The following is a 19,895-nucleotide window of genomic DNA, read 5'->3' as shown; positions in this document are numbered from 1 at the left end:
TTCAATAATGCACAGTGACTCTTTAAAGGTTGTTTTGTGGTATAATATTGAGCAAAATATTCAAGTTTGTCATATACATATCCATGGGCCAGTAGCCCTGTGTCCATGCCACCAAAACCATTCACTGACCACTCACAAACTAGTATATTCCTAGTGCCAGTGCCAAGAACAGATAAATGGGAAACTGTGTCAGGAAGCACATCGATCATAAAATCTTTTCAAAACCAAATGATGCATCTGTTCACTATGACAACCCCACTGAGCATCTGAGGGTACCCTTATCAGATAGCCACATTAGGTGTCTTTATGGTCTCATTACTTCATTTGCTCTTCCTAATGGCTACCTGGTATGGCTAATAATAAAACAATAATGCTAATGTTGGAGTTCGGCAGCTACCATTATCCTGTGCACCACACAGTTGCAAGAATAAACTGGATTTCTGAATTAAATACTGATCTGATCTTAATCAGAATCTCTCTTATTGGCAAACATAATTTAATAACACCACCTTAATTTTCATGTCTTTTTTGAATCACTCAGTCATTGTTGTCCTGGTACTGTTAATAATCTCATGCAACTTTATAGCAAGGTCAAGGCCACCGATTCTCCCATGAACAGCACATAGTGGGGAGGACAAACTTCTGCTGAAAGGAAAAAAATTGCTACTGCACCAGATTTAGGGTAGGCAACCATCTACCCTGACCAGTCGGGGTTAGAGAGGAAATGACACAGCTATGTGACGCTAAGCCTGTTTATGTAGTTGTGGAAAGTCCTCATAATTTGTTTTCACATATGGATATACAGTTGGAAGAGAGGTTAGTTTATAGTGACTAGCTTCTCATTTTTCAATAAGTTGTCTGTAAGCAGTTTTTATTTTCTCCCCATTGTTGGCAAGTAAGCGTCTTCAAAGTCTAAGATTTTCAAACTTTTTTGCAAGAGAAGTAAACATAGAAATTCTTTTGTCGTGTCGGAGGAGTTTGCACTACGAAAAGGAATTGAAGAAGTCAACTCAGTAGCTTTGTAATGCTTAATACAGGTTATGTTTTAGCCACAGACTGTAGATAAAAGATGAACATAGCTTCCAGCTTTGAAAAGTAAGCCAGTGTGGAAATGGCATAAACCTGCTTAGGAAAGGTAACAGAGAGCACCTCAACTAAATCAGTCTGTCATTTTTAATGTGTTCTTAATGACTTGCCAGTTTTACTACAAATAAACAGTTTATTGTCTTACTTTTTTATTGTTTTTTTTCTTCCGTTTTCAGGCCTTTAAAAGCTACAGGTTAGAAATAACTGTTGTCAGCTAGCAGCATAGCTACAGTTGTATTTTTAATTAGATTTGTTAATGGATTAGCATCCTGCCACCTTCCTGCTCATGGTCGAGGTGGTTGCAGGTGAAAACAGCTGTAGGCCGGCTGCGTGATAGAACACACACATTTGTACTCTAAAAACCTGGCTAATGAGCTCAGCAATGTGCTGCCCACAGACATTTTGTACTGAAGAGGTAGGTGGAGGAGGATTTTTTTTATTTTTTTATTTTTTAAAGGAGGTGAGTTCATTTCCTTTCCTTCCCTTATTTGGCAAAGATGGACACAGCGGGCCAGCTGTTTTACCTGTATGGTGTTTACAGAAGAAAACAAAAAGTTGGAAAAAGCTGTCAGTCCATGGTTGCACAGAGGCCTCTCGAGAAAGGCATGTCTTCGCACTTCTAAGACCTCCCAGTTTCCCACAGTGCCTTGTGAGGGGTTGGTTAACCTGGGGAGCTGGTGCTCTTGCCTGCTTCCAATCAACTACCATCTGCAGGCTGCGGTCTTGAAGAATTTTTGATTTCCTACACACGCATGCATGCACGCACACACACGCTTGCACATGAACAGTTTCATGTCCCTATTTTCAAAAGCGAGCAACTAAAAGCTGAGCAGAGTTGATCCCAGCTCTGCATTGCCTTTGAGGCCCAGGCTTCATGGCACAGTGGATGGCAGTTTGGATTCTTCACTTAATGTGTGTGGTTTGTTTCTGTTCAGGAGGCATTGTCTGGTGTGTGTGTGTGTGTGTCTGTTCTTGAACAGTTGTCTCAAGTTTCCTTTGACACAATTGCAGTGTATCTTTAAGTTTATTTTACTCTGACTTGTGACATTAATATGGTGAGAAATCACTTTGATTCAGGTGGTCGCAGCTTATTTGATGACTTGAGAGCTCTTTTGTTAAGACTAGACTCCTCAGTAAAATTTCCATGCATTTCTATGGTTTGTGGGAGGCAAGGTAAGGCCTGTGATTGGTCAAAGTCATTGCATCGAAATGAAATGAAACGGAGCAAAAAGTATGAGTCAGGTTGCGTTCTTTAAGAACACGTATATGTGAGTAATACACAATAATGTGAATAAATGGAAGCAGACAGCTGCAAGTTGCATTATAGCTCAGCATAATCACAAATCTTACACTGTGTAGTACAGCACATTTGATCTACAGCTTTGCGTTATCTTTAGTGCATTCCTTGCTATCTGAAGTGTAATTAAACTGATTTGATTGGCCTTACTGAGAGCTCTGTGTTGTAAATATGTTGCTTATGTGCAACATTATTCTAAGTGGGTAAGTAAGCAGCTTGCTTTGCTGTTCTGAGAATAATTTGCCACAGTCATGACTCACAGGAGTGGATACTGGTCCTGTGAGTGCGTTTAGCAGTAGCTGACTGTGCATGATGTTTTCAAGTACGACATGTCCATGCCTGTGTTAGTGTGTTTGCTTAATGCACACACAAACTTACACATACATGTGAGTTTGGGGTGAGGGAGGGACAGGCTACCAATTAGCGTCTTTATTTGTTTAGGTTTTGCTGGACCAAGATACAGCAGAAATATTTCATACAGTGCTGCTGTGCTGCTCCTTAAAGCTGCAGGGGACGTTTTGGATTCAACCTGTATGTTTTTAATGTTTGAGCTACCATTTCTGCAGAAGATCAGTCATTTGAAGACTTGACATGACGAGATCAGCACTGTCCTAAACAATTACCATCATGCATTCCACTATCTGCAATCAGTAGATAGTACGACATGACATTTTATTGTTCACAGTAGAGCAGGGCGATCTGACCAAAAATATTTATCACGATACACATTTGAAAATTTGCGATAACAATATAACTGACACTAGACAAATTACTTTACAACTTCACAACTTTATTAGTGCAAAAAACCCCATCAATGTATTTTCACTTGAACAAGCAGCTGTTTTTTATGTGCATTAAAGCTATATAAAAATTTAACCGTGCAAATGCAAAACCTTGCTGACAGTTTAACCAAAAGATATTTCCAGTGGGAATTGGCCAACATATCCTCAGCATAACCATGTATAATATCCACAAAACTTCAAAAGAGGTTATACACACAAAATACGGTAATATTATGTTGAAGCACAGTACGTATCACTCCGCGAGGCTCCTGCCTACGATAGCTGTAATGCTCCGACAATCCATCAAGCGGTGCAGGTACAAAGGCACTGCGCATGCGCGTTTTACCCATATTCTATCGCGATATTTCATTTTCTTATCGTTGCCCAACATTATACCGGTATTACCGTGAGTGGTATGATATGGCCCAGCTGTAGTTCACAGTGTGTTTTTGTGTTTTGTTTTTTTTTTGTCAGCTAACGTTTTTTTAGGGGGGGGGGATTGCACAAGCATCAGGTGCTGGACTGATATTGCTGCCAAGAGCTCCTGTTGATGATTTATTCCCCTTTTATTTAAACTTTAATTGATTTGGACATTTTTAGGAGCATTCAGTCTTGCGTAGTGAATGACTCCATTGATGTAGCATGGCAAGGCCTGCTACTGCCAGAAATGAATGTGGGGCTGTGGGTCAGTGCTTTGGCACAGTGAATAACACCCTGAGCAATGGGAGCTTTGTCTCTATCTGTGCTGCCTCAGGCATCGTTCCACTGCTGCCTTCAGGGACAGCAAGCACTGATCTGCTCCTGTCAGAGCAACCCCTAATACACGGGCTGCTCACAGACCTATAATTACCTAGAGTGAAGAGGTGTGGACCTTTTTTTTTTTTTCCTTCTTTTTTTTTTTTTTTTTTTTTTTTTTTGAAGTCGGGAAACAATCTAACCATGCTGTTGACCTGTAACTGGGTCAGCCGCCAAACAGCGAATTTCCTTCCCCATTGTCCCACAACAGCTGTGCTGCAGCCCTCTAAGTGGAGTTTAAATTGTGGACTGTTGCCCTCTGGCTCCCTGCACTCATGCATCCTCTTAGCCTGTAAGTCAAACAGGTAAATATACACTGATAATATATTAGTTTCCCTAAGTTGACTACTTAAAAGGATTCATTTTCTTGTGGGTTTATTAGCTTCGTGTGCTGGTGGAGACGGAGCATGCTTTACTGGAGTAGTAGGCTTTACTCTAAACATGTAATCTGAGATGCAGCACACTGTTTTCCTCTGGTTTGCAGTTAGTCGCTCATCAAGCTGCACTTTATGCTTCTTTTCGACACCCTCTAAATGAATTCCACAGTCTGGTGGCATACTTGCAAAGCTTTCCATTTGCTTGTATTTCAGAAGACAAAAGAAAGCACTAACAGTTATTTTAGATTCTTATGTAATGGACAAGTTTTATCAAGACTTTAATGGGTCTTCTCTTTCAAGGGGACCTGGAAAGCAAAGTCTTTCATAAGTGGAGAATATCATAAGTTGTATCTCTGTGAATTTTTTAGATGAAAACATGACTGTCTATGCTGGTAGTGCTCTTCTAAGGAGATCTTCAGCTTTGACTTCATGTTGCCTGCTATGGATTTTTAGTCTCTCACACGAAAAGGAGCTTCAGCACTTCTTTGCAGTTGCCACCCTACGATTGACAGTAGCAAATAGGTCCTCCTACTGCTTTCAGCTATAGACGGATGTTTTGCAGAACTGATTTACAACTTTGAAGTTATGACATTACACATCCTCATTTCACAGATAAGGCAAAAACAGCTGCTTCTTGGCTGAAATAAGATCCCAGTGAGGTTGAAATACACTCATGATTTCTCTCATCATTAAGTAAGTGTATTTAAGTGTCTGTAAATGATTTCACTTTTAAATCTCATGTTAGGATTGCTGTTGAGATGTATCACTAATTCCTTTTTAGCATTGACTGGCGTCGAACACAACAGGGTGTGCTTCATGTGTCACAATGTTGTGATTGGCATATTTGAACCTCCCACTGAAAGCTGTTTCGAAAGAGTGTGGTTAGAAGAAAAGTGTGGGAGAAGACTAAACATGGCTGTCATGAACTAACGCTTTGAAGTTCTCATGGCTGCTGCGTTCACTTTTGTCTGCTTGTGCTTCCTTCACACAGCAGGATAATGGGTGGAGAAGCCGGATTATAGAAAAGTTTTTTTGCAGGAAAGATGACTGCAGTGCGTTGACTGCTTGAGACATTGCACAGTGGCTAGTAGTAAAGTGTGGTTGCTTTGGCAAGTTCCCAGGTATGAGTAAAGCTTATACGTTGAATGAAGTACAACCTACCAGCCAACTTGGTCTTTTAAAACATACTCAGCTTCTGTTCTTTTTCTTTCTTTTTTTCTTTAGTCCTGGTTTGGAGCCCGTGGTGTTTATTGTATTTTGAACTATACAGAAAAGTGTTTACTAATACAAGCTGACTTACTGATGGTACACTAAATATAAGAAGTGTGTCCCAAAGGTAGAATTTAACTTCTTGCAGCAGAATCCTTTTCAAGTAGGCAAACATGGTTGTGAAATTCAGGGCCGATGCAACAGTTTGAAAGATAGATGATACCAATATTGCTTTCTCGTTTGTTTGGTTTCTGTAGGTGCTTCACCTTTTGAGTTTTGTGTTTTAGCTCTTCATCTCACTGCCTATGAAAATGTATAGCCAAAGCAAAATTGGTAGTAGACAGCAAATACGTCAGCCCCTGATATCAGTATTTTATTTACTGCATATCAGCTAGTGTCAGCAGGAGTGATAATGGCTGATACCAATATAGAAGTGCTTCTGATATCGAGATGCATCAGTAAATTTTTAATCAAACCATAAATATCACATGTAATCTTAATTAAATGTGTTTAATTTACTCAAGTCTCCACTAGACTAACTTTGCACTTTACAAACTAACATGCTGGCTTAGCTGTTCCCTCTGTAAGGCTTTACTCTCTTTAACCCACTATTGTGATTGGCTGCCTTTCACATACAGGTTTGAAGACCAGGTTGGTGGGGGTACTGTGCTTACAGAAAAGAGCATTTATGGCATTCGAAGTGGTTGCGAATCCTGACGTCATAATGCTTTGGCAGTGTTTAATTTTTGCATTCACTGTTGTTGCAAGTATGTAGTGAATTTCAAATTATGAGAGGAAATAAGTAAAAACTTCAAAGATTCCCTTTAGACCAAATTTGAAGAGCTGGAAGGAGAAATGTTTAGTTTGCACTAAAGGGGCAAAAAATTAAGTTCATTGTTATTGTGTAGCAGTTTAGCTTGGAGATATAAATGTGCAGTTTCATACTCTTCACGTTTGTTTAGTCATTTTCCAACAACGCTTTGTTCAAAAGCTGTAAAACATAACAAAGCAGCAGCATTATTACTGTGGCTCACAAATGTTTCTCTCAGTGGTTCACATTTATGTGTGCAGGAAGGGAAACTAACAAATGGCATGCAGCCCTTTAGCTCGGTCTTTATCATACAGTGGGATTCTGAGGAATCAACTGTTCTGCACAGCTGGCTGTCTGTATGAAGATGTGCATCCACACTACGCTGGTTTTCAGGCCCTTTTCTTTTCTGTAATAAGTGAATGTTGATGTTGAGATGAGTTGGAAAGGCTTTTTCTCAGTAGTCAGTTGGAGGTGGTTTCCTCCCTTTGCTACTCTTTTATTAAGGAGCTTTGTGGGGAGAAGGGCTTTTGAAATGAATGCTGTCCGTTCTCATTGAACATCTCTGAAATTTTATTTTGAAAGCTCCCAGGCAATAATGAAAAAGTCGACCTCAAACGGCTGACGGATGTCTTTTAGAGAAAATTTGCAATAGACCACATTTGCTCTTTTTCTGCCTCTTGGACAGATTCCTTACTGAATATTAACAAAACACCGTTATACAACTCATAATGGTGAAATTGTGGTCAGAGTATTGTCTGTACAGAGAAAGAGATGTTTCTATTTGACAGAAGTACCATGAGAGAATGTTGTTTCCTTATCAGATTCTCTCCTTCCTTTCTTTGTTTCAATTTAGAAGATGTTCAAAATGAAGGTGGTTTGCTGCTGAGACTGACTTCCCCGTGTGCTGAACAGAACAAACAGACCTGGCATCATACGAATGGCCCAGGGAAGCCACCAGATTGACATTCAGGTTTTGCATGACCTGCGCCAAAAGTTCCCTGAAGTCCCAGAAGGTGTTGTCTCCCAGTGTGTTCTGCAGGTAAGGGCGTTATAAACACCTCTGCTCGCAATTATGTGAAAGAAAATAAAGTCTACATAATTTATGGTGTTTTTGCTTCATGTCTGTGTGTTTTGTATCAACTGTCAGTGGCTCAGTGTTGGTATCTTAGAAGTGAATGCAACAAAGAAAACAGGATAAATTGAGATAGCTGTTGAATAAAACAAAGCAGTTTTCATGCCTGGGAACAGGATAGTAGTGTATACTAATAATGAATTCAGCTAAGAATGTTATGGCATATAGGAGAGTGGGCCAAAATGATGCAGTGTGTAAGCTTACCTCCTGATTGTGCTTGGGCAACCAAGGTTACGTTTTTTCACATGACTCTAAAGAAATTAGTATCTTTAGTCCAGCCTTGATAAAACATGTCTAGCATTTTGTATACTCTGGATGCTCATGCTCTGGATGAAAGAACTACATGAGTTGGGTCGATTATCAGGTTGTTGGGGGGGTTTTTGTTTATTTTTATTTTTTAAATTTATTTAATTTTTTTTTAAAACAAGGTTTTTGATTGGTGAAAATCAGTTGTCGCAGTTTAGAAAGATGTCAAGTGTGATATGATCTGGTAGTGCATTTAAGAACAAAAACAAAAAGAAACCCCAAAACTCACTGAGTGAATTGACTAAAGTGTAGTTCAAGTTTGTAGAGTTGGGAGTAACAGCTGGTGGTTCATCTTAAACCAAAATCAATTTTGCTCCTTTTCCATTAGTACCTACTCGGATCACCTGGTACCAGGTACTAATGAAAAGCCCTGAACCGTGGCGAGTCGATCCAAGTAGGTACTACTGGAAAAGGGACTTTTGTGTCTTAACAATGAATAACGGACTAATTTTAACTCCCGTGCCTGAAAGACCAAAGGGACTATGCCATGGAGAGGCATCCATGTTCTGTCAGTCCCCTATAGAATTACTACACCATCTACAGTATTAATCAGAATTAAACTTGCCAAAAAAAAAAAAAGAGAGAAAGAAAAAGAATTAAACTTGCACACAATGATCAATTCAAAGGTCTTCATCATAATTGATGCCAAGGTCTCTTTTATCATTTTATTGGCAGTAACTTGTGAATTATGTTGACTCATGAGTTGGATGAGCTACTGAAGTTGTGGTTCGTATGTTAGTTGTTGCATGACAGCGGTGCTGCCAAGAAAACAAGCTCCACACCCCTTGTTACAGCATTGATCCCTGCATACAATTTTTCAATAGTTGTGTTGTTGTAGGTCTGCGTATTGTGTTGTATTATTATTTCTTTCAACCTGGCCATAAAATGCTATTCTCAAAAATGGAAATGGTGTAAGCATCTTAGTTTTTTCATCTTCCTGTAAGGAAGTAAACATGAAACAAACACACATGTTGCCTAACAAGTCTGTCTCTTCTCTCTCCTGCAGAATAACAACAATTTAGACGCCTGCTGTGAATACTTGTCCCAAGTCAGTCCGGGCTACCTGTACAGCGAAGAAGGGAACCTCAGCTTTTCAGACGACCCCAGCTTCAGCAGGCTCCATAATCACATGACCCAACTGAACCTGGACCTGCAGCCTCAGAATGTGCATGTGGGCCCGGTTCGGGACAGCCTGAGAATGAACGGCAGCCGGACTCTGGCCCACAGCCTGAGCGAAGGGCCCCTCTCTACAGGCCAGGCCACTAACAGTGACTTCTTTCAGCAGGAGCCCCAGTCAGCCCCAGTGCAGGTGCCCTCCAATTTCAATGTATTTGGCGTGATGGAGCCCCCGCGTAAACCGCAGCCTCCACAGCACCTTGGACTCTACCCTCTGGGTGGCAAAGCACCAGCTATGGGTTCCCAGCAGACACCACGCTTCAACCCAATCACCGTGACGTTAGCCCCTAACATCCAGACAGGACGCAACACCCCTACTTCTTTGCACATACATGGTGGGCCACAGTCGGGCCTAAGCAGTCCACAGGGTAACTCTATTTACATCCGGCCTTATGTTAGCCAGTCCGGTACGACACGGCAAAACCAGCAGCAGGGAGGCAGGGCCCAGTACAGCCCCACTTCCCAGCCTCAGCAGCAGATCTACCAGATCTCACATCCTTCCTCCCTGTCCGGCTCCTGGTCCGGCACTCAGCACTCTTCCTCCTCCTCTCATACCTCACAGCCCCAGACCCAGGGCCATCAAACTTCTCACGTCTACATGCCCATCAGCTCACCTACAAATCCCCAGGCGCCTTCCTTTCTTCCTACTGGAAGTCAGGCCTCTTCCTCTGGTGTCTCATCATGCTCCTCTTCCTCTTCCTCCTCTTCGGTCATGCCCAGCTCCCTGTCTGCGATCAGCCAGTACAATATCCAGAACATCTCCACCGGCCCACGGAAGAATCAGATAGAGATCAAACTTGAATCTCCCCAAAGGAGCAATTCTACAACAGCTGTGCTGCGGACGAGCAGCGGGCCCCGCTCATCCTCCACGTCCTCCTGCCCTTCCTCTTCCTCTTCATCTGCTGGGGCAGCTTCTGTCCCTGCCACCCCTCTGTCAATCGGAGGCTCGGGTCCCACTGTTTACATCTCTACTGCTGCTACCACTCCCTCCGAGGAAGTCATTGTTGCCTCAGCCGGCTCCCGCCCACAGTCCAAGTTGGGTAGGAGTCCTCACACACTCTTCATCTCAACAAACCCTTCCTTACAGGGGCCCTCAGGGGCCAGGAACATAGGGGGTCAAGTGAGCATGGGCCCTGCCTACATCCACCATCATCCACCTAAATCTCGCCCCTCTGTGGGAGGAGGGGGTACAGCTTCTTCCCCACGCGTGGTGGTCACTCAGCCCAATACCAAATACACTTTTAAAATCACAGTGTCTCCTAACAAACCCCCAGCTGTGTCCCCTGGAGTCGTGTCCCCGACTTTTGACGTCAACAATCTCCTCGGCCTACCCCAAGACCACCACTTCGTGGAGACAGACCCCCAGCATCTCTCAGACCCACTTTCGCCACACCGGGAGAGACAGAGTGAACCTCGCAGACTCAGCATGGGCTCTGATGATGCAGCATACACACAAGGTAAGAAATACACAGTAGCATTGATAATAAAGGTCATTCCCATTTTAAAATTACTCCTGTACTATTTTTACAATGCTGACATTGTAGCATTTCTTGGTTGTTTGCATAGAAAGCATCTTCTGTTTTATAATGCTTTATATATAGACTTATTCTGCTCTCTGTTCAGCTTTTTACTGAACAGACATGAAGCTCCAGAAATTGTTTACACTGTGAATCGTATTTCATATAGACCTCTGAAATCTGGTTAGAAATGTTTGGTTTACAGTTTATTGACTATGTAGCCAAGGTAAAGAGGGTTAATATCTTCAACAGTCCTCCTGTGTATGTTGATCTCATTTGAGTTTTGTTTTTATTAACAAATATTATTCAGGTTTCTGCTATTCTCAGTAGGCCAAAATACCTTTTCCACAGACTTCTGCCAAGAAAGTCATTTTACTATCAAGTATACTGCTTTTTTTTCCATAAGATCCTCTGCAGTGCATTTCCTGAGCCAAACTGTCTATGCTTGCTGTCAGTATTGTTCAGCCATAGTGGAAACATGTTGTTTTCATCTCCACAAAGTTGAAAAGCAAAGGTGACTCGCTGAGTGGGGGCCGGTGTGATCATGACTCTAGTGTGAGTCCTCCACAATAAATGCTGCATTTGCTCCACCAGCGCCTGAGACTTGCAGATTCTGTTGTGTGAGTCAAACATGTCAGAGCACACTGCTGTTTCCTTTTTTGGGCTTTTCACTGTATTGTGAGTGAGTCAGCAGCTATGGCTCCTGCACTGTGGTGACTATCACCAAGAGGGGCTTCACACCAGGCATGCCGCCTCTACGATTGACCCTCATCAGTGCAGTTTTCCATCAGTTTATCCTCACTGGTTTGGGAAAATGTTATCCCCTACTGTTTTGATTGGCAAGGTCACTTTGGAAGTTGGTTCTATGCAGACACACCTGTCACCACATAACTGTTAGTTAAACATAACTGTGTTAACTACCATCAGTCACCAAGAATGTGTGTTATTGTCTGGCAGTGGAATAACATTAGTGGTATTGCATAACTGTTAAACAGTTGGTTCTGCCCTCTGGGGCAACACCACTTTTTTTTTTTTTTTTTTGTATAGGTAAATCATCCATCTGAATTCTGGAGTTGTGGGTGTGATCACCTTGATTGACAGGTGTGCTGACACAGGGCTGGGCCACAGTTTCGTTTGTCACTGAACTGAACTGCTCTGCAGTGTTTGTACCTTACGGGAGGATTACTGAAGTTTGTGCTTCAGTCCCAGTACAGTGTACGGCTGCAGCTGGTTATTCAGCATTGTTAATTTTAGCCAGTAACTTGGCACTTTACCCCTTTTGGACAAAAAAGTGACAATGACACTTCTAAATGCAAAGTCCAAAAGCAGTGAGTGATGTCTATGGTGCATGCTGCACACCTTTACGACAGTGACTTGTCAATTATAACATTGGCCCAACATGAAGCGTTGTCCTTCTTAACTCTAATAAGGACCATAATTTACTAAATACGCGTCAGACAATTTAGAACATAAATTTATTCATAAAATGGTTACAGGGGGTTATTGAGAAGAGCCGACTTCCGACTTCTTTTGCACCCAAAAAGGTCACCTGTCGCTGACAAATAGAACAAATATTTAAGGCACTTCTGCACTGGGTCCACTTCAGCAGATGTGCTTAATGTGTGGTAGCATGGACCAAACAACCAGGCTGCAGATGAGCAGGAGGAGAGGGAACACAGGAGGAGAGGGAACACAGGAGGAGAGGGAACACAGGAGGAGAGGGAACACAGGAGGAGAGGGAACACAGGAGGAGATGGATGGCGAGAGACACCTCAGTTTATCACTTCCAGTAGTCAGTAAAATAACAAGAAAGTGTGTGTGTGTGTGTGTGTGTGTGTGTGTGTGTGTGTGTGTGTGTGTGAGTAAATATTTATCGCAGGTTGCCTCTCCAGTGTTTGCTGGATCTCATCTATTATGTCATAACAGCCTCGAATCAAATTGATTTTGATCTTCAGGAAGTGGATGAAGTTGGAGGGAACCTTACGAGTGGAGTTGGTAAACAAACCTGGCATTGATTGTTGAACTCCTGCCAATCGTAATGTCTACTGGTCCTGTTAATTCTTTTTATCCTTTTGAAAACAAAGAAAAAGAAAAAAATCGACTTAATACAAGTCTACTGATTCACCTGATAACCTTTCACTCACATCCATGAATCAGGTACATTAATTAAATACTGGAGGACTCCGTGGGCCATCATGTTATAACTCCTCAGTGTGTAGTGGCGTGTGTTTGTGTATTGCAGGAGAGAATTGTTTATCGTAGAATGCCTGTGAAGGAGGTGTTGCCACCTGTCAGAAAGTGCAAGAACTTTAATGAATTATGGGAAATGTACTGTAGAGACTTGAGTACATTATGTGCATGGTTAAGGCAGAATTTGCCTGCAGCAGTTTGCTAATCAGAATAAGTCTCATCTCCTTGTGTTACCACAATAGGTGATGAAAGGCAGCAGTGAGGATTCTAATGTTGCTTTGCCATCTCTCCTTACACAAGGCTGTCTTTATGGGAAGAGAATTATCTAAACTGGTTTGACTGTTGTGTGCAGTCTGTGGTGCATTTGAAAATGTGTTGTTACTTTATACCCACGAGCACAGTGCTGCTTGAATGGCTTGTTGTCAGCATTTTTTTTGTTTTTTACTTAGTCTCGGTCGTTGTGTCCTTGGGCAAGACACTTCACCCACCGCCTACTGGTGATGGCCAGAGGGGCCGATGGCGCGATATGGCAGCCTCGCTTCTGTCAGTCTGCCCCAGGGCAGCTGTGGCTACAACTGTAGCTTGCCTCCACCAGTGTGTGAATGTTAGAGTGAATGAGTAATGGAATTGTACAGCGCTTTGAGGTTCTCGAAAAGCGTTATATAAATGCAATCCATTATTATAATTATTATAAATGAGAGTTTTTCTTGAACTTTTCATGGATTTCACCCTCCTTACTTTACAAATCAGGTTAAATTATGTTGTCATTTCTCATTAATAATAATTGTTACTGAGTCTTCTTTGTGTTTGTCTCTTTTCTTTTAGCATTGTTGGTGCATCAGAAGGCACGAATGGAGAGGCTGTGGCATGAGTTGGAGATGAAGAAGAAGAAGCTGGAGAAACTAAAAGAAGAGGTCAATGAAATGGAGAATGACCTGACCAGGAGACGTCTGGAGAGATCGAACTCAGCTTCCCAAATTCCTTCTGTAAGGAAATGTTTTTGTGGGAGTGTCTTTTTTAAAAACATTTGTAGTTGAATCTGGTGCATGAAGTGATATTTCTAATTAGGTGGAGCTGCTGTTAGCTAGCTAACTGTGAGCTAGTGTTGCTTGGTATTGAGGCTTAAGATTACTTACACAGGTTCTAAATAGCATTTAACATGTGCATAAATGCTACCTACCAGACTGCCATAAGAGCTTCACTGCTCATTGCAACATTTTCCTCACTTGTTGTTTTGATCTTTGGGGTGGAGAGCAGTTTTTAACACATCTGTCCAAAATATCTCGTAGGTATTCAACTGGGTAGAAATCTGGTAATGATCTCTTCGCTAAACCAGTCAGATTGTTCTAATCTTTGAAAAGGAGAATTGTCAAAAGTCTCCTAACCCACATCTTTTACTGGCAGATCAACAGATTATAAATAAAAACAGTTTATTATGTTTGTATCAGCAGCTGATTTAGAAATAAAAATGCTAAAGAATCAGCATAACTGAAACCAAATGTACTTCTGGTTATTATTGATAGATAAAAGGCTGAATAGACAAAACCACATTATCTGGGTCATATTGCCATTCACATCAGTTCTCCTACACCCTGAAAATATGTTGATTACAGGGTTCATTTATGATTTGGCTGATAGCGCTCCACATTTTCAGACACACTTTGTCTGATTCACTTTGCTGTTCGTTTTAGAGCTGTGCAGCTACTTTCAGAAAAAAGAAAACACCCCTTCTTATTTTCTGCACAGCTTACCATCGCTGTTGCATTTACGTCTATGATTTTTGTTGTAATATTGCGGGTTTAGAAAGAGCAGTGCTTTCTGCTTTATGTCGAGTCAGCTGTTTTCATCGGGTTGAGTCAACAGAGTGGGGGAGAAAGTAGCTGAGGAAGGTTAATTGGTTGGTGGTGCTGAGCTCAGGAACTCTTTGGTTCAGTGTTGTTTACTGAGGAGAGTGGAACAGCTCTCCTCGTGACACGGTCACAGGTCACTGACTCCAAGCTGCCTACATTTGAAGCTACATGTCTGAACCCTTTCTTTTTTTTTTTTCCCTTTCAGATTGATGAAATGAAGCAGTTGCGATCCCAAAACAGGTCATTGCAGATTGATATAGACTGCCTCAGCAAAGAAATTGATCTTCTTCAAACAAAAGGTACGAGCCTGACTCACCATCTCTGATTTATTTGTATCTGCATGTATTTTCAGATTATAAAGCCAACAGTAAGTCATTAAATGAAGCAGGCCAGATCAGATTGAGGCCTGGCAGCAATAGCACATCACTCTGGCCTCCTCACATCCTCTTGACACATGCAGCCAAAGTACTACCATTGTGCTGCTAACTACCAGTTCTTCCTGAATTGCATCCTGTAGCTGGTGGGTAACAAGGGATTTATTGGTCCCCTGGCAGCACTCCACTACCGACAGATCACTGCCGCTGCCTAACGAGTCTGCACAGGTGAAAAGGAAGGCATAAATAATCCTTGGGGATTTTTTTTTTTTTAAATCACAACACAGAATCATTTTTGTTAAGGTATTACCGACTGTTAAAAAAAACAGTGAAATTTTGATGTATTTATTAATTTCAGTGAATGACCCCTTTGTTGCTAATCATACATGGCACTTCCATAGATATCCTTATTATTTTAGCTGGTATTCAGAGACAGATTCATCTTGATGGAAAAGCTCCATCAAGATGAATGGATCCAAATGGTTTTTAAATGTAGGGGTGCACTGATCGCACTGAATGCATTTTGGATACAATACTGATACCTTTGCTTTAGGTATCTGCTGACAGCGATTGCCTGTCCTATACTCACTTGACCACAGTTTGCAGTAAGGGGGAAAAAAACATAGAAACAAAGATACAAATAAAAGTTTTTGGTGTTGCAAGACTGTAAAACTGACTTGCTGTTAGCGTCCTCCATGCTATGTATTGTTTGCAACCTTTGTTCATGTGTGATGTAAAAAAGAAGATTACCTATAACTCCTGGAAGAAATGATATTTTCTTTCAGAACCTGTTTTTTAAGTCCTTTTTCGGAGCAAGGCAGGCTAATTATTCGAATTTGAACTTTAGTCACATTTTTGGCATTCAACAATTACACACATCACTTGATATAATAGCAGTGAGATGTTTGCCCCTCCCTAAAATTTTAAACTGACTCAGTTAACAAGATCTATCTAGAGGAAGTAAGACTCAGTTTCCATAGGGGAACCTGTTGAGCTTGTGGAGTCAGCTTCAACTTTTTGTTACTCATCCAGTGGCTGCCATGCAAGTCTAGATATGAATTAGATATCTTAAACATTCAAACTCCCATTCTCTGGACTCCTTGTTTCAGCTTTTGCTGCTCATGAGATAACCCAGAATGAATGGAGCCCTGATGAGTGTATCTCAAACATGTAGGTTTCTGTTGATTTAACTGATAATGTGTGTGTGTGCTCTCTAATGTAAATTCTTCCCAAACAGCACGCATTAGCAGAATTCTAGCATTTTATGGGTGAAATGGGAAATGTTGTAGCCATTCCTGCAAGAGCTGGCTGTTAGTTAGCTGTTTTTATAGTTTATAGTAGTTTACTGTTTTTACCTTGTATCTTTCTTATTGGTGGTGCAGAAAAGATGCTTTGAAGGTCGTTGTCAGGGGATCTCCCTTCTAGGAAGTACCTCTCAGGACCTCTCTAGTGCCTAATCCTAATAGTACATCATACCTTTGCAATACTGTCCCTTAAGATTCAAGATTCTTTATTTGTCACGTGCATAGTTATACAAATACAACACGCGGTGAAATGTGTGGGAAAGGCTTGGTTCCATTCTCCTTCTTTTTGTGTACAGGACCACACTTTAATCCCGGTGCAATCCATAACTTTTACGACAATATTGGATTCCTCGGTCCTGTCCCACCCAAACCCAAAGGTACTTTATCTATTGGTAAGTTTAAAAAAGGTTGCATGTCTGACGTTTCTCATTGCACTGGCCACAGCCCCTGATATCATAAGGCACAGGTGTCGAACTCCAGGCCTGGAGGGCCGCTGTCCTGCTTATTTTCCAACTAACCTGCCCTTGTAGCTTCTTATTGGGAAAGCACACCTGATCCAGCTAATCAGCAGCAGGTAGTGCAGGGATATCTCAAAAATAAGCAGGATACTGGCCCTCGAGGACTGGAGTTTGACACCCTTGTCCTAAGGTTAAAGCCGGCATGTGGTCAGGAGTCAGTGCACTACACTTCTCCACATGTTGATGTGCATGTCTGTATTGTAGCTGGACCACACAGCAGAGGGTGTGTAAATACTGTGACCTCATAGTGGAATGGTTGTGTGGTTCTTCTCAGTCCTGTTTCTATCGAGTATGCATTTCTTTTGCATGCTTCACAGATTTCTAAGCCCCTGTGATGCATGTTCAAATAGCATACCCTCATTTATGGTATTTGCAAAACTTTTGAAACTCCAGATAGGTGTTGTTTGGAATAAGTGTTTGAGAAAATATTGGAATCAGCCTGTCTTTCAGTCTTCTTTGGGGGGGGTTCTTACAGAGTAAAAAATGTCTTCTATAAATAACAGTTTTAAAGTATTTTAGCTCTTTTTCACACTGTCTCTGAACATTTAGCTTACACATAATTGATGTGTCACAAGAGATAAATATTGGCCACATATTTGCCATTAGACCGGTGGTGATATTTGGCTCATCAGTCAAATCAAACCTATGGAAACAGAATCCCATGAAGTATCGGTTCTTTGATAAACTGGCTGTCTTTTAAACTGGTGAGCTTACAAAACTCTGAAGGGAGAAAAATGAAAAAGGAGGGTTTCCAAATATGAAACAGACACAGTGTGGGTTATAAGCAAATAGGACGCTGTTGTTATTTCATCATCTGATCTGCTTGTTGATGAAGTGGCAGCCTTTTAGAGACTCTTCTCCTTGACACCAAGGCACTATCAGAATATTACATTTAAGTGCTGATAAATGCATGCTTATTCTTGTGATGTTACATCTGTCCCATCCCTCACTCGACTCCTCTTCTCCCTCTCAGACACGGGCAGTAAGAGTGTGAAGCCCATCACAGACCAGGAGGACGAGGGGACGCAGTGGAGCTGCACAGCCTGCACCTTCCTCAATCACCCTGCCCTGATCCGCTGTGAACAGTGCGATTTCCCACGGAACTTCTGAGCCAACAAGGCTGCGACGCGCTGCCCCTTCCTCTGCCCGCCTGTCTTCTAGCAGATTAGAACAGACCGGGGCTCTGTCTGTTACTTCCTAGATGTATGAAAACCGGGACAGGGCATAGTCCTCGTACATCGTGCAGCCCGTTTTTTTTTTTTTTTGTTTGTTTGTTTGTTTTGTTTTGTTATTTTCTTCTCCTCTCTATAGGCTTGTAGAACACTGTCCATTGAAGGCTTGACTGGATGGTGTTTACAGCTTGCGTTTCTTACTATAGGCTGGCAGAGTCGGATGATACCTCACCTTAGAGACTGGCATAGTGTGAGGTCCCGTTCTCCCCACCTCCCTTGCTCGACAGGTGACACTTTACACCCTGGGGATACCTCGCTGCTCCCACTTCACAGTATTACAAGCGTGGCCCTGCAGCGTGATTGCGCACATGCACACTCAACACAGATGTGCCTTTTGCTGATTTTTCTTTTTTTTTTTTTTTTTTTTTGTCCCTTTTCTTCTTCTTCTTCTGTGGTGGTGGCATGACTGGGGGAGGGGGGGTGGGAACTGTGTTGAGCCACCGTTCTCCACTTGAAGGGAACTCGTGGACTTTAAAGTTTGTTTGCTGTTTGTAGTGGATGCCAAAGGAGGAACCACCAGTGTTGCTGTCACTCAAACGTGCCTCGTTTCCTCAGCACCATTGTCTGTGTCTCTGATCGTGAGTTACCAAAACGCGAAACAAAAAACGGTTGCATGGTTTGTGTACAGAACACGGAGGCAGAAACTCCCCTCAAGCTTTTTACTGTACATAATTTTAGAATGTGCCTTTTAAAACCGTTCTTCCTCACACTATGAATCACTTGTATTTCCTGTAAGTATAGCTTTATAGACTTTTATTAACTTGTTTTGAGTCCCTTCTTTCAACCAAATAAGCACCGTGCCCCCTTTTTAAGCTTTGATTTCTGTGAGAGTTGAAGCCTTGCAGAAGGAGAGGAGTGGAGCTGTTCAAACCCCTCGCAGTCATCATGAAGCTACGTCTGCCCGGCCCGTTCATCGCCCGCGTCATTGCTGAGGTTCCTGTGTATGATCTGCAGATGCAGCAAAAGTGGAAGGCGATGGAGGCGTCTTGTTTTTTTGTTTTTTTGTTTGTTTTTTTTCCTGTTTCGTGAGTGTATGTGTGCGCGTGTGAGTGTAAGCGTGAGTGTGTGTTTTTGTTTTCCAGGACACCAATTACGTTCGGGACTGTTGGGGGTGGGTTTGGAGAGGGGAGGGAAGGGGTAAATAACAAACTGCCATCTTATCTGACAACTGGAATGTAGTTTTGATGTTTGGAGGACAACGACACCTCAGTGCAAAGAGACACTCACTCTCCAGTGCAATCAAGAACCATGTCAAAGTGCTCCTGGAACAGTTTCCACGTTGCTGTGTGCCTGAATTGGCTTTTTGTTAGGTACCAAAGGTCAAAGTGAATATATTTCTGTTAAAGGTGTTCCTGTGCCTTACAGTCAGGATTGTTGCATGTTGGGAGCAGGTGAGGCAAAACAAACTGTCTATTCTGCACACTTTGCTTTGGAGCATTTCATCCTCCTAAGCTTTTATTGCAGGGGGTTTTTCTAAAATGTACTTCCTGTCATGTTTCACTGTGGAACTGTGGATTATGTGAAACAAATGGCTTGCATTAGTGCCTTTGTATTAATAACCTGCCCTGTCACATCCAAGTGCCTTTTTTTTTAAACCCCTAAAATTTCCTGACTTTAACTCACTGATTTATGAATTTATAAATGAATTCTTGTCTCTTAAGCACTTAATGTCATACTTTTTTCTTTTTCCAACCCCCAAAAACCAGTTTTCAGCTTTATCTGCACCTTGGTGTGAAGAGGCAGTTTATTCATGTTTTAATACATGAAAAAAAAAAAATAATTTGGACATCTAAAGTGTTTTTTGATTTTAGCTGGGAAAACTGTCTTTGTAACAGATAAGTTATTTGTAAAAATTAAAAAAAAAAACTATTCTGAATGTTTGTGCTGCTTCTGTCATGTTCTGAATGTTCTGTCCACTAGATGGCAGTATAGCTCAGTG

At 41.8% G+C, this 19,895-nt stretch overlaps 1 protein-coding gene across 3 annotated transcripts in view; it reads left to right on the top strand.

The window, feature by feature from the left end:
* Positions 1–19,836, top strand: part of tab2 (TGF-beta activated kinase 1 (MAP3K7) binding protein 2) — a 47,539-nt gene extending 27,703 nt beyond the window's left edge. The window contains exons 2-7 of one of the 3 annotated variants that reach the window (XM_084952864.1): positions 7,211–7,396; positions 8,802–10,428; positions 13,504–13,664; positions 14,734–14,827; positions 16,503–16,583; positions 17,698–19,836. In XM_084952864.1, coding sequence (XP_084808990.1) covers positions 7,295–7,396; positions 8,802–10,428; positions 13,504–13,664; positions 14,734–14,827; positions 16,503–16,583; positions 17,698–17,834 — 2,202 coding nt within the window. In that variant the 5' untranslated portion in view covers positions 7,211–7,294 and the 3' untranslated portion in view covers positions 17,835–19,836. Of the gene's footprint in view, positions 1–7,210; positions 7,397–8,801; positions 10,429–13,503; positions 13,665–14,733; positions 14,828–16,502; positions 16,599–17,697 lie in introns of all 3 variants that reach the window. The other 2 variants (XM_084952863.1, XM_084952862.1) reach the window with 2 other exon arrangements.
* The last annotated feature ends 59 nt before the right edge of the window (positions 19,837–19,895 follow it).

The sequence above is a fragment of the Perissodus microlepis genome, chromosome 15, assembly GCF_051167445.1.
Source record: "Perissodus microlepis isolate ML-2025 ecotype Zambia chromosome 15, ASM5116744v1, whole genome shotgun sequence".
Lineage (NCBI taxonomy): Eukaryota > Metazoa > Chordata > Actinopteri > Cichliformes > Cichlidae > Perissodus > Perissodus microlepis.
The sequence above is the reverse complement of the archived record's forward strand: the minus strand, read 5'-3'. Positions and strand labels throughout refer to the sequence as shown.